The sequence below is a fragment of the Fulmarus glacialis genome, unplaced genomic scaffold (genome assembly GCF_000690835.1).
Source record: "Fulmarus glacialis isolate BGI_N327 unplaced genomic scaffold, ASM69083v1 scaffold43131, whole genome shotgun sequence".
NCBI classification, from domain to species: domain Eukaryota; kingdom Metazoa; phylum Chordata; class Aves; order Procellariiformes; family Procellariidae; genus Fulmarus; species Fulmarus glacialis.
The window spans coordinates 664-15,097 of NW_009192939.1; the positions used below are offsets into that span (position 1 = coordinate 664).

The window sequence follows — 14,434 nt, forward strand, 5'->3', positions numbered from 1 at the left end:
GCCTTTGAAACTATTCTCTACCAGTACAAGTGTCAAAACTAACTCAGCCAGTATGGAGAGGAAAGTTAAACTCCCCACTCTTGTTTTTGTAAGGAAAATTTTGACCAAGCAGTTTGTCCCCAGTCTTGCAGACAGCAGGATACTTTCCTGTATTATTTTGGGTGACATTAACTAATTGTGCAAAAGTGTGAGGTTTGGGACATAGAATACTGGTATTGTAAAGCAAGATGAGCGTACTTGTAAACAAACACAGGCAAAAACATAGAGAAGGATCTTAGGATTTTAATTGGTTTTTGAGGGTTTTGTTTTTCTGGTTCTTTTTTGAGAGCTGGTGTTGTTCAGTAAGCTGTTTTGTTCCCATTCACTGTGTCCTTTTAATTTATAGGTGGTGCTAATACAAACAAATGTATTATAGAAACAATTTTGACATTAACCAAATGTTTGTTTGTTTGTTTTTATAGTCCACCTCACAATTTGCAGATTCTTCCAGAGAAGAGAATAAAAAGAAACCAGTTTTGGAAAGACTTGGAAATTTGTTTGGTACAGGGAAAAGGAAGAACGTCAAAAGTTCACTAGAACACACTTCACATCGGAAAGGGGAGAGTTCAGTTTCTCCTCACAGAGCGCAGCCAATATACTGTAGGCACATACAGGAAGGATACGGAGCTCCTCAAGTACAGAAGCAAGTGAGAAACGTGAATGCCGTTTCTGAGACGCAAGAATACAATTTCAGTGGGGAAGTAGGGCCTCTGTATCGTGATACCATTTCAGAATGGAGTAGTAGGGGAGTCTCTTCTGACAGTGAGTGGTCAGCAGATTGGAGCAGCAGCAGTGAAACCATTAAAAACTCTTTCTTTGAGAGTAGTCTGAATGTGGAAACCCTGGAAGCGGAGAAAGAATCCATCACAGATATAAATAATTCCACAACTCCAGATTTCATAAAAAGCTTGAGAAATTTGTCTAGTGAAGACTTAGAAAAGAGTATCCTAAGCCACAAGCAGCTCGTGAACACGTGGGTGTCTGAGGAGCCTGGGCATGCAAAACCAAAGGATTTGCCATACGAGTTGCAATCTGCAGCGAGTGAACACACACATTCTGCTAGAGTGTTAACAGTTGATATCTATCTAAGAAAAACAGACGAACTCCTTAATGAACCTGTGACTGTTACATCAGAAGAAAATTGTAGTGACTCGGACACAATGGATAAAAAATCTGCTAATAAAAGATCTGGAAAAAGGAGAAAATCTCAGTCGTCTAGTGACATTCCAAACGGAGAGAGAAACCAGACTGAGACTACTGCAAGAGAAGAATCTGTTTTTGAGGATGATGTCCCTTCTGAAGTGTTTTCAGACAAGATAATAAACTTGGAAAGAAAAGCAAAGTCTCCTCAACAGACTCCTGAAAGGAATTCTTCTTCCCCAGGTAACAATCAGGACCTAAAAGTTGGATCTGCTCACAAAGGGGCATCTAAAACTGAAGCTGACAAAGGCAGACAGCAGATCTCAAACACAACCCCTGCAAGGAGAAGATCATATAAAAAGAATCAGTCGGACGCTGTCCCTATTTCCCCTACTGGTTTGAAGGGTCAGGTAAAAGATTACTCCTCAAAAAGGCAACCTTTAGCATCGCCAGAGAGTAACCCAATGACAAAAAGAACTTCGGTGGAAAAGGGAACTATACCTGTGGCTTTTGGGGAAGACAGCTTGGAGTCTCCCAAAGTTTCTTTGGCTGATAAAACAGAAGACGCTGCCTTGGTGTTTGCTGAAGGCAGAAATGAGACCAAGGCAGTAAAGCATGGTAATGGTTCGGATGGAAGAGCTTTCTTACGTATTGATGGGATTAAAAATGGAGACCTGTGTACGTCAGCTGAGAGACAGACAAATTCCGATTTAGACAGCTTGAAGCTGAAGAGTTTGGATGCTTCCAGAACAGTCACGACAAAGATTAGCCTGTAAGTAACATAAACTAGTTTACCTTATCCCCATAGCTGTAATTTTGCCTGTATCTGTTTCGAGGATTCTGTAGGAACACTAGCTATGTACCTGTTATCTACCTAAATTATTTTCAACTAAGAACTGTTTTTTTTTTTTAAATTTATCATAATTACAGTTACCACTTAACAAACACTGTAGTTTACATGTGTTGGAAAAATAATTATTTTTTCCTTTTTTTTATGGATAGGGAATTTGTTTCTATGTCAATTCCATTTTATGGAATAATTTAACATACATAAAAGCTGCTCTGTCATCATCGTCAGTGCCCCCGTTGTTGCTCAGATTAGCTCGGCTGTCATTGACCTTAATGTAGTTTTGCCGCCTGTAACCAGCTGAGGATGTGGTTGAAGATTTTGTGTGTGAAAATCTTTGAATAAGGAATGTGTTCAGTTTGTTCTTTGAAACAACTTAAGTTCTGCTATTATTTTATGAAGAAACATAGGATGCAATATAAACTCGATCCTTCAAATGATATGATAAATCACACTCCAGAAATTTGAATACGTATAGTTGCTTTCATAAATATGTGCAGGATGAATCATGTAAATTTTTATGCACGTGAATAACATCAGGCTTTTGCAGAATTATGCATATATTAGTTTGCAGGATTTGGTTTTACACTCAAAGAAATTGTCATCTGTCAAACAGAGGTGATCAGTGCTTTCCTTAGGATTACAAAGAAGTAGATGTACTTATAACTTCCACTGTAATCACTAGTATGAGTCCAGCGATTGATTTCCTGGATTCTATTATGTTCTCTTCTCATTTTATTACATTCGTAATTTCTGTTGTTAGATTGTCATGGCTATGTACTATGCGCTATTGCTTTCCTCATTCTGGTGCATTAATTTATAGGTGTCAGAGTACATTGAATCCTATAGGTCCAGCCGAGGTACACTGAGTGTTCAGAATTGTCGTTCAGTTGTGTTAGAGGGATGTGAAGGTTCAACGTTAATGGCTTAAGAAACACATATGTTTCCAATTATGCTTCCCACATCTAAGAAGCATAGGAGCATTAGGAACAATTTCCTTTGCACAATTTGTAATACGCTACTTCTGATTTGTTCATTCATAACTGAATTAAAAACATCTAGTACTGAAAGTTAAATTTTGGTATTTTTGTATGTGGTGATGCTTTGCCGTCTGGCAGTATAGATCACAAATCTTAAACTCTGAAGTTTTGTATCTTCACAACTTCAAAGGAAAGGTAGCTTTCATATTTTTCCCTTTGTGTCACTGTCATTAGTGATGGTGAAGTTATAAATGCTTGTGTAGCTGGATTTCATTTTTCTGGTATCTCCTTGGCTTGCTGTACAGTGAATTATCTTCTGCTGTACTAAAAAAGTCATAGACAAGTATCCTTTCTGACAGATTTACTTTTAATGAATAAACAGCCTGTTCTATTTCACCTGATTTTGTGGGGTGTATGGCACTCTGTGTCTTGGCCTTATCTGCTGCTGTAGGAACTTTAGCCCTGGGTGGGGACCGCCATGTTGCATGCAAGGTTCCTGATGCATATGATAGTTGTCATTGCACAGTACCTCACAGTTTCTTTAGCCAGACAAATTGATACGGTCAGATTACCTGGTACAATTTGTAGTTATTCATCAGAACGCATGAACTATAAACCTGGACGTGGATGAAGCTGCTGTAGAATGGGAAAGGAAAAGATGGTGCCGTTACTAGAAGAAAGTGTGTTTTTGTTCTCTTGTTATTGCTTTGAACTAGAGAACAGATAACTTTTCCATTTTCAAAGGTTAAAAAATTATTGTTAGATACTTCACATGAATCCCTTTCAGGTTGAAAAATACTCGTTACTCACAAACTCGGTTGCCTCCTACAAGATGGGTTTTGTATAATCAAATAGTTTTCCCGTAAAAATGCATAATGTCTCTTACTAATGACATTGTGCCAATTCTGGGAATCAAGTTTCTTAAGAAACAATTTTAAAAGAAGTCGGTTTTGCTGGTTCCCTGCAAGTAATGATAGCATTTTCTGTCTTTTCTCCTCTTATGTCTGTGTACTGGGCAACTTGGAAGTCACAGGATACTTTGCTTCTAGCTTTTGAAAGGGAAACCTATCAGGTTTGAGACTAACCCGAGGTTGATGGTACATCTTAATCAGCAAATAAAACCTCAGGCAGTAGTTACTTTGATGTGCTTAGCGGAAAACTTGGCTTCAGTTGTCATATTTGATGTTCAGACATGGTTTTGTAGTTGGCTTTGCATTTATGCCCACTTGTTGAATTATTCTGCTCTGTTAACATGCCATTTTTTTTTGCTCACCTCAATCTGACGTTTTGACACCAATGTTTTTTGGCATCAGTTACATGCTTTACATGGTCGTTTGGACAGTATGCTTCAATTATGTGACTCACCTTCCATTTATGACTATATTGGGAGAGGTTTAACTGCTTGCTTCCACAGGTTAGCTGCAAGGTGTAGCCAAAGAGAAGGACATCAGTATTTCTCTTGTGCCTGCTTGTTGCTGGCATTGCAGATCAGCAATGTGTAGTAGGAATCAGCAACACCGGGGTGTTTGTAAGAAAGCGTTTGCACTGTTAAGTGAATCCGTCTTTCAATGCATTTCCCCCACAGTAGAGGGGAGGCTTAAAGGATACTCAGACAACATCTCCTTCTTTTGAACAAGCTGAGAAACTCAGTTCTTACAATAAGGCATCTTCTGGCTGTATTTAAAATCAGTATTTCTTAGTATGGAAAAAGCGTGTAATGAAAAGATTAGTTAGAGGAGGCCAGCTGTAGTGGATGGAGCTCCAGGGCTGAGCTTTCTATTGCTCTTAGGTCTCAGCTGTTTTTCTGCGGCTGCTGCTGTGCTGAAATACTGCAGAATGTAAAATACAGAGTGCTGAAGTGGTTGTTTCAGTGTAAATTTGCAAAGCTTGAAACTATACCTTTGAGGTGTTAGCTGTTCATTTAAAACAGGTTTTGGGCGTGGCTGATAACTATCAGTGTTAACCATTAAACTTGCTTGTGTCAAGGCATACAGGGAGAGACAGATTTTATTAGGAAGATATGTGTTGTTATGTTGAAATGCACGTAGTAGTGCAAGTGACAGGCTGACAAAAGGATGATATGGAAATGAGTCTATTAAGATAACTAGGCCGTTAGCATACCTCTTGAAAATACAAGTAGAAGGAGAGGATAAGTACCTTTTTCTGATCAGAAGAGGACATGAAGGATCCTGGTGAACAGCAAATTCGGCATGTGTCAGTAGTGCATCCTTGTAGGAGATAAAGGTTAAGCCTGTACTGGGCTACGTTGGCAGGAGCATAGCCAGCAGTCAAAGAGAAGATATTTGGTGCTCTTGAGGCTGCATTTGGGGCATTACATCGAGTTGTACCCCTCCCTCCTCTTCCAACTCTCTTCTCCTGGTACAAGAGAGATGTTCACAAACTGGAATGAGTCTAGTGGTGAGCCATTAAGAAGGTGATGGCACTTATAAGGAAAAGCTGAAGCAGCTTAATTTGTTCAGCTGAGAGAAGAGAAGGATATGGGTAGTCCTCAGTCATCTCTTGTTACTTACAGAGGTATTATAGAGAAGGCAGAGCCAGATTCATCCCTGAGGTGTGAGAGGACAATGGCCATGGTCGCGAGTTGCAACAGTGAAGTTTCAATGGGGTATAAAGCAAAAATAGTTCAACAGTGACAGTGGCTGACCTGCTGCAATGCTTCCCTAGTAAGGTTGTGAAATCTCGACCCTTGGAGATACTCAGAACTTGGTCAGACAAAGCCTTCAGCAACTTGATTTGACTTTGAAGCTGCCCCTGTTTTGAGCAGGAAGTTGGACTAGCTGACCTTTAGAGGTCCCTTGCAACTTAGATTCATTTTCCAAAAAGAAAAATCATAGAATAATTTAACTTCGAAAAGTTTAGGAAAAACAGTCGTACTGCAAATGAAAAGTAATGTCTAAATATATTTAATTTTATGCTGTGTGATAGTTCCCCTCCCTGCCTTCCCCCTTTCTGAAGTAATTTTTTTCTGTTTCTAGACTTATATTTTCCAAGTGTGTTTTATTAGCACTTATCTGAAGTATGGTCAGTCATTTTTAACTTTACCACTTCCGTTTTTAATGATCACGTATTCTTCATAAGAGCCTTCCAGTTGTGAACCAACGGGAGTAGGCTGGTAGTTACAGTGAGCACTGTCGGGAAGTCTTCTCTGAAAGACATGGTGATTTTTAACAGTTGCTTTCTGTATAGATTCTTAGGCAGCTGATTTTGTGTTCCTTCTGTTATTTCAGTAAGTTTGTTCCTCATGCTTTTCCCAAGAAGAGAAGCTTCTACACTGCAGAGTCTTGCTTTAGTAGGGTTTACTTTCTTACTTGGGATGGATCTCTTGAGGAAGAGGAGAAAGGAGTGATCTCAGTTTTTGGGTTGTTCATGTTAACTCACTTGTACCTCATGCTTCTTTCTTGGGCTGAAGAGCTGTCTGAGAGCTCAGTGAACACAGCTCGTGCAGGTAAAAAAGAAGAAAGCACTTAAATACCAGAATCATCCATTGATTGATAGAGCATTTGAGGCCCTGGAGATTGTTGCTGCAAGCTAGTTTCTTTTGTCTCCTACCATCATCAGTTTTCATGTAGTGCAGTTTCTGCCTGTTCTCCCACCGCTGAGATTGTCTCCAGATTCCTCTTTGGAGAACAGGTCTGCCTTTGAGGTGATGGTGGGCTCCTTGACACTCCTTATATCTGACTGATAAATTTTGAAGACACGTGCCCTGCATCTTCACAGCTGTTCATGCTGTTCCTGCAGTAGCAAGTGATGTGGACAAGTGATTTTTTTCCTGGATGTAGATATTCAGAGGAAGGAGGCTTAAAACCCTCAGCTGCATGCCATGACCCTTCTGCCATAGTTACATGAGTACTATGTGCTATGTGCTTGTACACGCTTCTCTATCCACTCTGATGGAGAAGTTTCTGTGTTTCCTAATTCAGTTCTTGTAAAATCAGCAGGGTTAGTTTACACAATTTAAATTGTTAGCTGACTTTACCTGAAGGAAATGGGAGAGTCCTCACATGTGGTGTTCGCTTAACCAAGTGTTGATGCGGTGATTGGGGGCAGTTACCTTTTCTACCAGCATTAATGAGGCCAGAAGAGGTCTTTCACTCGATTTAAGGTTGCTTCTGCAGTGTAAGGGCTGCAAAGCATCTGGGCAGATGTCTTCAAAACTTGTTGGAGAGGTATATTCAAATGTTAACCAACTCATTATCACCTTAATGAATTGGGATTTGTTTCCTAAACTCTGTAGGGAATTGCATGCATATAATTTATTCTGCCTATTCACTATTAAATTTTAATGTCTGTCAGTCATAAGTAGTTAAGTTCTCTGCCTCAATTGCAGATGCTGTAGGCTGCTGTGTTTTTTGTTTTACTAAGCATTAAAGAACTACGTACATGTATGAAATGTATTCTCCTTATTTAGTGTCTTTTTTTTTTTTTGTCATGCATATAGTTATTCCTTTATTAGTTAATTCCTTTTGAGATACCAAAATTTAAACTGAATATGACTATGGAAAATTTCATTATAATGCTACATTTTATTGTTTTGAAAATTGTTACAAGTCTTTTCAAGATTAATCAAAGATGTAACTCTGTATCGCTTTGCCTCTTGTAGTCCAGCCAAACCGAAGAACATAGAGCTGAATTTTAAAGCACCTACGAATCAAGACAGTTTAGAAAGTGAGCAGGATACTCTTGAAAAACCAGTTAATAAAACTAACAGCAACATTGCCAACAAAATTTCCTTGTTTGAAAATAAATGCGCTAACCAGAGTCAGAGGACCACTGACATCCCTGCTTCAAAAAATAGTACTGTACCAAGCACGTTTGTTGGCAGAGCAAAGCTGAAATTTGGAAAACAACCTAAGGAAAGTGAACAGCCTGATAAAACATTAAATAAGCAAAGCAGTCGCCAGAAGTTATTTGAGAACGGCACACCAGAGAAAGAAAGCACTGCAGAATTAAAAGGCAAAAATGAAGAAGGCTCTGCCTCTTATGAGGATATTGGGAAGACAACAGAACTTAAAGTAAAAGCTGCAATATCCCTTTTTAACCAAAGCAGCAAAATTGATGCTAGTAGTGTCTCTCTGAAACAACCCGATCCAGAATTAACCACTGCTAAGAAAGAAAGTTCACCTTTTAAACTGTCTTTGCACTCGCCCAGTAGAAGTGGAAATACTCAAGATACTTCCTACCAAAGAAATAACACAAGCTCAGAATTCCACAGAAATGAAGAAAAGATGCTGCCAAACACAGAGGTTTTATCACCTTGCAACGATGATAAATATCCTTTACCATCTCATCAGGTTTCTAGATCAGAATTTAAGCAGATGGAAAATGGAGATAAAAAGGCAAAGCCAGGAGATTTGAGCTTTGCAGCAGTGCGGTATGATGACAGGATTCAGGACAGTGTATTGATATCAGAGCACAACCTCAATGCACAAAAGAGCCCAGGCAAAACCTGTAATGGATCTGCTGAAGATGATAGCATTTTTGATTCCCCATCTGACATGAAGAAGTTTGCTGAAACAATAAAAAACTTGGACAGCTCGGTTTGTTTACCCCAGAAAAAGAAGAGGTCAAAACTTCCCAAGTCCCCAGCACCCCATTTTGCAATGCCTCCCATTCATGAAGACAACTTAGAGAAAGTATTTGATCCTGGTGTATTTACTTTTGGTTTGGGACTGAGGAGGGAAAAAACGCAGGATCTGTTACCGGCCCAACAAATTAAAATGCAAAGCCTGGAAACGATAGCCAGAGTCAGGCCCAAGCGTGCATCGACAGAGCAAAGTATCATATTCAAAGCCCTGCAATCATGTAATAGAGAGGAACCTGCCTTTATTCAGGAAATAAATGGAAAAGAGAATATTGATGGTACAGATGGTGAAATTAAGAGATCCCGGCTTGAAAAAAGCTCCCTCTTCTCAAGCTTGCTGTCTTCTACATCTAAAGAAAAGTTTTTTAATCCTTCTGTCACCTCAGTAAATAACACTGCAACAGCTTTTACAACTGACTCCTCAGGGATGCCTCCTTTACAACAGGATGCTTCTGGGCCATTCGGCATGCCTCAAAAATCTGAGGTAATAAAGATCATTCGTGAAATGCAACCATGTAAAATTTTGTTTACCTGATGAATGACTGTTAATTTTGATTTTGCAATTCAGTCTCTTTCAGATATGAAGTTTCCAAGTTTTGTGGAGAAGTACATGCAAGCAGATAGTGCAAAAAAAGAACTAAGTTTACAAATGCCCAACTATGGGAACCCTGAGAAAAGTTTTTCCAGCTGGTTAGGGACAAGCAGATATGAATCAAGTGTCCCCACTGGTTTATTAGATGTGGATGTAAGTATTGTGTTGTTTAAAATCTGCCTGGAAAGTTATTCAGCTTTTGTATTTTCTATAGATGATGTGTATACGTTGTTTTGTTTTGTTTCCCCTCTTAGAATACATAGATTACAAATACATAGAGGTGAACGTAGGTATGGTACCAGTTTCATTTGATGTTGGCTACACATGAAAATGAGATGGCATCTATTAACATGATTGTGTTTCTTCATGGTGCCCTTATTTTGACACTCTTCACAAATATGAATTGGAAGTATATGTTTGAATAGGTCTTTATACTTGATTTTGTATTATTTTGAAACAAATCTCATGCTAACTTTATTTTTTTGTTGTAAATTAGTAGAATGCTTTCTGTGAACTTCAGAAAATTCGTGCCTGCTTCTTCTGTTGACAGTAATCTCCCTCCTCTTCCAGCAAGACATTCAGCCTTGCACTGTTAAATGAGTAACAGGGCAAGCTTTTTTTTAGCCCTCTATTTTTGTTCCCAGTATTCCCATGCATTTGATAGAAAATATATATTCTTTAAGAACACTTTAAGAAGTGAATAGTAGTGATTATTGAAAGCGCTGCTACAGTGGAGGGCTGTGCCTTTGTCTGATTATGAGCATCTATTCATCATGAGTGAAGGCAGACCTGCGTTTTCCTTTCGAGGCAACTTTATCCTAATGTGGGAGAACTTTGTAATTTCTGTTTTCAAAATGATGAACCAATGTCCTATAGTATCTGCTATTTCTGTTGATGTGGGCCCTTACTGTTACCCGAGAGGAAAACTATGATACGGAGATCTAAGTACCATGGGAGGAAATATGTTCTCCAGAGTTTAATAGCTACATTAATGTGATCTGTGGAATTGAAGCAGCATATAAGAAGTTTGAGAAATACTTTTCCAAAGCTAATAGTTAGCTGCTGTTACAGTTCTACTAAAAGGGGTGGGGGATAGTGGAAATAACTCCTTTCTTCTTCACCTTGCAGAAGGTACTACCTTGCAATTTTGAGGGTAGATTTTTCATCCCTCATCCATGCTACCTTGCAATTTTGAGGATGTAGATTTTTCTCTCATGGGAAGCTTTTTAATTAGCGAGAGGATGAAAATTAGAGGGGTTATTTGCAGTGGTGTATACTTATGCTGCCAGTTAAAGAGGCTTTCTTACTCTGGATGGTCCTGCTTGGATTTCAAAACCTGAGTTTAAAGCTAAACGACTAGTACTGATTTTTTTTTTTTTTGCTACTTAAACTGTTGTCCCTGAGTGGGTTTCAGTTTTTTAGTTTTTCAGTAGAGTGTGGAGGCCTGATATGACAAGGGGGTATGTACACACATAAGACTGCTATTGAGAGAAGCCCGTTAGGCTCCCTAGGGTTCCAGGACTTCTGCAGCACCGTTGCTGGCTCTGAAGTGTCTTGCTCAAGTTAGACGGGAACCAAGAATGTTTGTATGATGTGTGCATCATACTGTGCATCTTCCACTCAGAAGATGATGATGCAATGGCTAATGGGTAATGTGAAGGAAAAGAGTAAGGGCAGCCCAGAATAATGACTTTGGCATTCCTTAAAACACAGAGCAAGTTCTAACTGGAATTGAAGCACAGGCTAAAAAACCAGTCATGCTTCAATGTGTCTTGATGATGCCTACAAAAATCTGATGGTGGTTAGGAACCCTGTCCTGAGACCACTGCCTGCCCTGCATGCTGACTAATACGTTCGCATTAGTTCCTTGCATGTGTTGCTGGTTATCTTACGCTGCAACCTGTTTAGGGGCAGGATCCGTTTGGTTTTTTTTTTTGTTGTACGAATAGTTCCTAGAAGAGCGGGACCCTGTCCTGGAATGAGCACTCCTGTCCTTGCTAGGAAACCAAATGCATAATTGCAACGCTTGCTTTATTTTTTTAAGATGATGTGATATAACCACAACTTTCCTGTATATTCTATATCTCATAATTTACCACTGACTTCAATGCTGGTTTAGATTTTGTATACCTCAATGTGTTTTATTTGTTCTTGGCATTTTTACTGTATTGCTTATTGCACAGTGTCTCACGCTTTTTGAAGAAACCTATCTTGTTACACGGTATTCAGCACAAAATTGATTATGCTAATTAGCTCATACACGTATATGCCATCCTACCTTCTCAGTCTTTTCATATATTCCTTCAAAATTATTTCATGCTTTATGGTTACCAGACATTTAAACTTCCATTAATATCTTTATCATTTTAGAGCATGTACTTTATTAATGCCAGTTTTTTAGGCAATCTCTTGGTATGAAACTGCTGGAATATATAGGAAGCTGATCAGAAGGATTTTAAAGCATTTCAAGTCTGAGGTTAGTTGGCTTCAGTGAGATGATAATTCAGAGTTTAAAAAAAAAAAGCGTGTAAACTTGTACATTTGTGGCAAGATATTGCTCTTCAGGAGAAAGAAGGGATTGAAGCAGTAAGTAGGTGTAATTGAAGTGTTTTCAGCTTTTTACTATTCAGACTAATTTTTATTTTGTTTCACTACCTCTTTTTTTATAGCTGAGCATTTTTATTAAATCAGTTTTTGGTTTGGGTTTTTTGTGACTTTTCTCTCCCTACTGTCTGTTAGGCACTTTCAAGAAATGGGCAAAGTAAAATCAATCCCAGACCTGGCAAGGTAAGATCAATTTTGTTTTCTTTACTGTTCCTCTCTATATTTAAAGTATAGCAAGATAGAATTATATGTTGTTGTTGGTTTTTTTTTAACACAGCTGGTGATATACTGTGAATCAGACTATCAAAAAAATGGTATTGAAGTTTTCCATGATGTTCTGGATTGCAGTTCTTGGGTTCTGTCACCAAGAATTTTAGTTAAAGTCATCAGAGGATGGTAAGAGATTAATTTTCGCTCTTTATCATTGGTCTATCCAAAAATCTTTTGAAACAGAACCAGTATGTAATTCACAGTAAGTCTGCCTTGCAAATGGCAATGTAACGTAGACACCCATGAGCAAGAAATGTGGCGTTTTACCTCGGCAATAGGAAATTCTGGGCCGGGAAACTTACTTTGCTGACAAATTGAGTGAGTATTACCATCTGGAGGGGTGCAACATTTCACCAGGCATAGGCATAGGGTGAAATGACAGATTCTGTCCCTTTGACTCCTCTCCCCTTTATGGGTTCTTGCATAGTATTTGGATTGGGCTAAAAGGCTAGCAAAGGATTTTAAAGCCAGGTCTGACATGGGTTTGGATGCAGAAGATTAATTCCATGTCTAAAGGTATAAGGTGGTGCTGTAGAGATAATTGACTCTTTCTCTGATAAGTCCAGAGGGAATTTTTCTCAAAAAACTAGATTGCCTAAGAGTAATTCAAAACAAGTTCATCTCCTACATTCTTCGTAGCATTAACAGAACAGCCATTATTACTGTGCATAGCATGGCAAGTTAAGTTGTGGCCAGGCTATGTAATACAGTCAAATAGTAGGTTCTCAAAAATAATGATCTGATAGTAAGCTGCAGAAACGAGGACTAGCTGCAGTAGGAGGTACTGGGAAGCACACCGATTGCTGTTCAGCTTCAGAAAACTGGAATGAAAATCTGTTGATGTGTGTGAACCAGGTCGTCTTTTACAGCATGGACTAGGGTACTGGGGTTTTTTTCCCTCCTTCAACTGAGAGCTCCAGGGGAGGGATTTGTATATGCAGATGGATATAGTTTTTATCTAGTTATATATTCAAACCTGCCGTTAAAAATAAAGTTGTGCTTGTCTTCTGAGCAGTCTTATCATTCTTTGGCACATCTATCCCAGCGCCTGTGGAACTCCAGGCTGCTGTTCGCAGGATCCAAGTAGCTTGTCTGTTTATACACGATGCAGCAGTCTGCAGTGTCAACATTTTCTGACCTACAAATTGGTTCTGATTAGTATCTCATGCAAAAGTCTGGTATTCATAGACAGTAGTCTTGCTGCCCCAAATCATCAATTTAAAAAGGTGGAGGAGCTTTTGATGAAATTACAAAGTCAGCAGTAGGCATCTTTGTTTTTATATTGCTTTTAAAGTATCACAGAGACCAGAAATGGCTTGCATCAGCAGTGTTGGGTGGATAAGCTGTATTGGGGTGGCGGGAAGGGTCTGGAAATAATACTTCTTGTGAAAGGATTTGTTAAATGGGAGTATGATTTTTGCAAATCACACTTGATAAAGCACCATTAAAAATAAGAATTTTTTATTTGAAGCTGGATACTCTATGAGAAACCAGATTTTGAAGGTCCCTCTATTCCCCTGGAAGAAGGAGAGCTGGAACTCCCAGATATTTGGGGTGCAGGTACTTCTGAAGAGCAAAATGAATGCAAATCTCTAAAGCCTGCAGTGATTGGCTCAATAAGACATGTTGTTAAGGCAAGTAGTATAAGCAAAGAAAACTTTGTATAGAACTTAATGTTTGGTGATGTTTTTTACTGATACAAAGTGTGATTGGTGTATTAGGACACAAGTGTAACATGAGTTGTAAATGAATGAAACAGTTTTCCATGTTGAATTTCTGGTTTAATCACAAAATAAATGTGGGGGCTTTTGTACAATGGGGATTATGGTAACATCCACTGGAAGGATAGGGCAGGAAGAAAACTCAGTGTTTTTTGTTAGAATAGCGTCCAAAATGCTATGTACAGCATATGCTTTTTAGCCTGGTCAATCTCTCAGGAAAAACATCCCAGAAAACCATCAGTAAATCCACAGCCTCATATTTTCAAAAGATGTGAGTGGGTTTTTGTTTTTGGTTTTTTTTTTAAATATAAACCAAATTTACACTCAGTATGAACTCTAGTGTCAAACACCAAACCTTGTTTGATACTCAAAAAATAGTCCTGTATGTGCAAACTTATCAGGGAGTTCACACGTGGTGGAACAGCCTTCCTACATGCACTTTTAGTAGTTACCTTTGCAGGTTGCCAAAACAAGCATGAGCTATGAAGTTATTTGACTACGAAAGGAAAAGGGAGGAATATATATTGCTTGTAACTACAATTCTTGTTTAAATTGCAGTTCTCTTCAAGAACAGCTTGCTTGGTGTTATCTTAGGATTTAATTTGCTAGAGGACATGTTAACTGATGAAAGAAGATGCA

The 14,434-nt window shown here is 38.7% G+C and overlaps 1 protein-coding gene across 1 annotated transcript in view; it reads left to right on the plus strand.

Annotated features, from left to right (window-relative positions):
• The first annotated feature begins 485 nt into the window (after positions 1-485).
• The window catches only part of LOC104083694 (absent in melanoma 1 protein-like), a 19,178-nt gene continuing 5,229 nt past the window's right edge, over positions 486-14,434 (plus strand). Inside the window, exons 1-6 of the mRNA XM_009587263.1 lie at positions 486-1,951; positions 7,628-9,092; positions 9,177-9,353; positions 11,940-11,987; positions 12,082-12,200; positions 13,546-13,702. Of these exons, the coding sequence (XP_009585558.1) occupies positions 1,200-1,951; positions 7,628-9,092; positions 9,177-9,353; positions 11,940-11,987; positions 12,082-12,200; positions 13,546-13,702 (2,718 nt within the window). The 5' untranslated portion in view covers positions 486-1,199. The remainder of the gene's footprint in view (positions 1,952-7,627; positions 9,093-9,176; positions 9,354-11,939; positions 11,988-12,081; positions 12,201-13,545; positions 13,703-14,434) is intronic.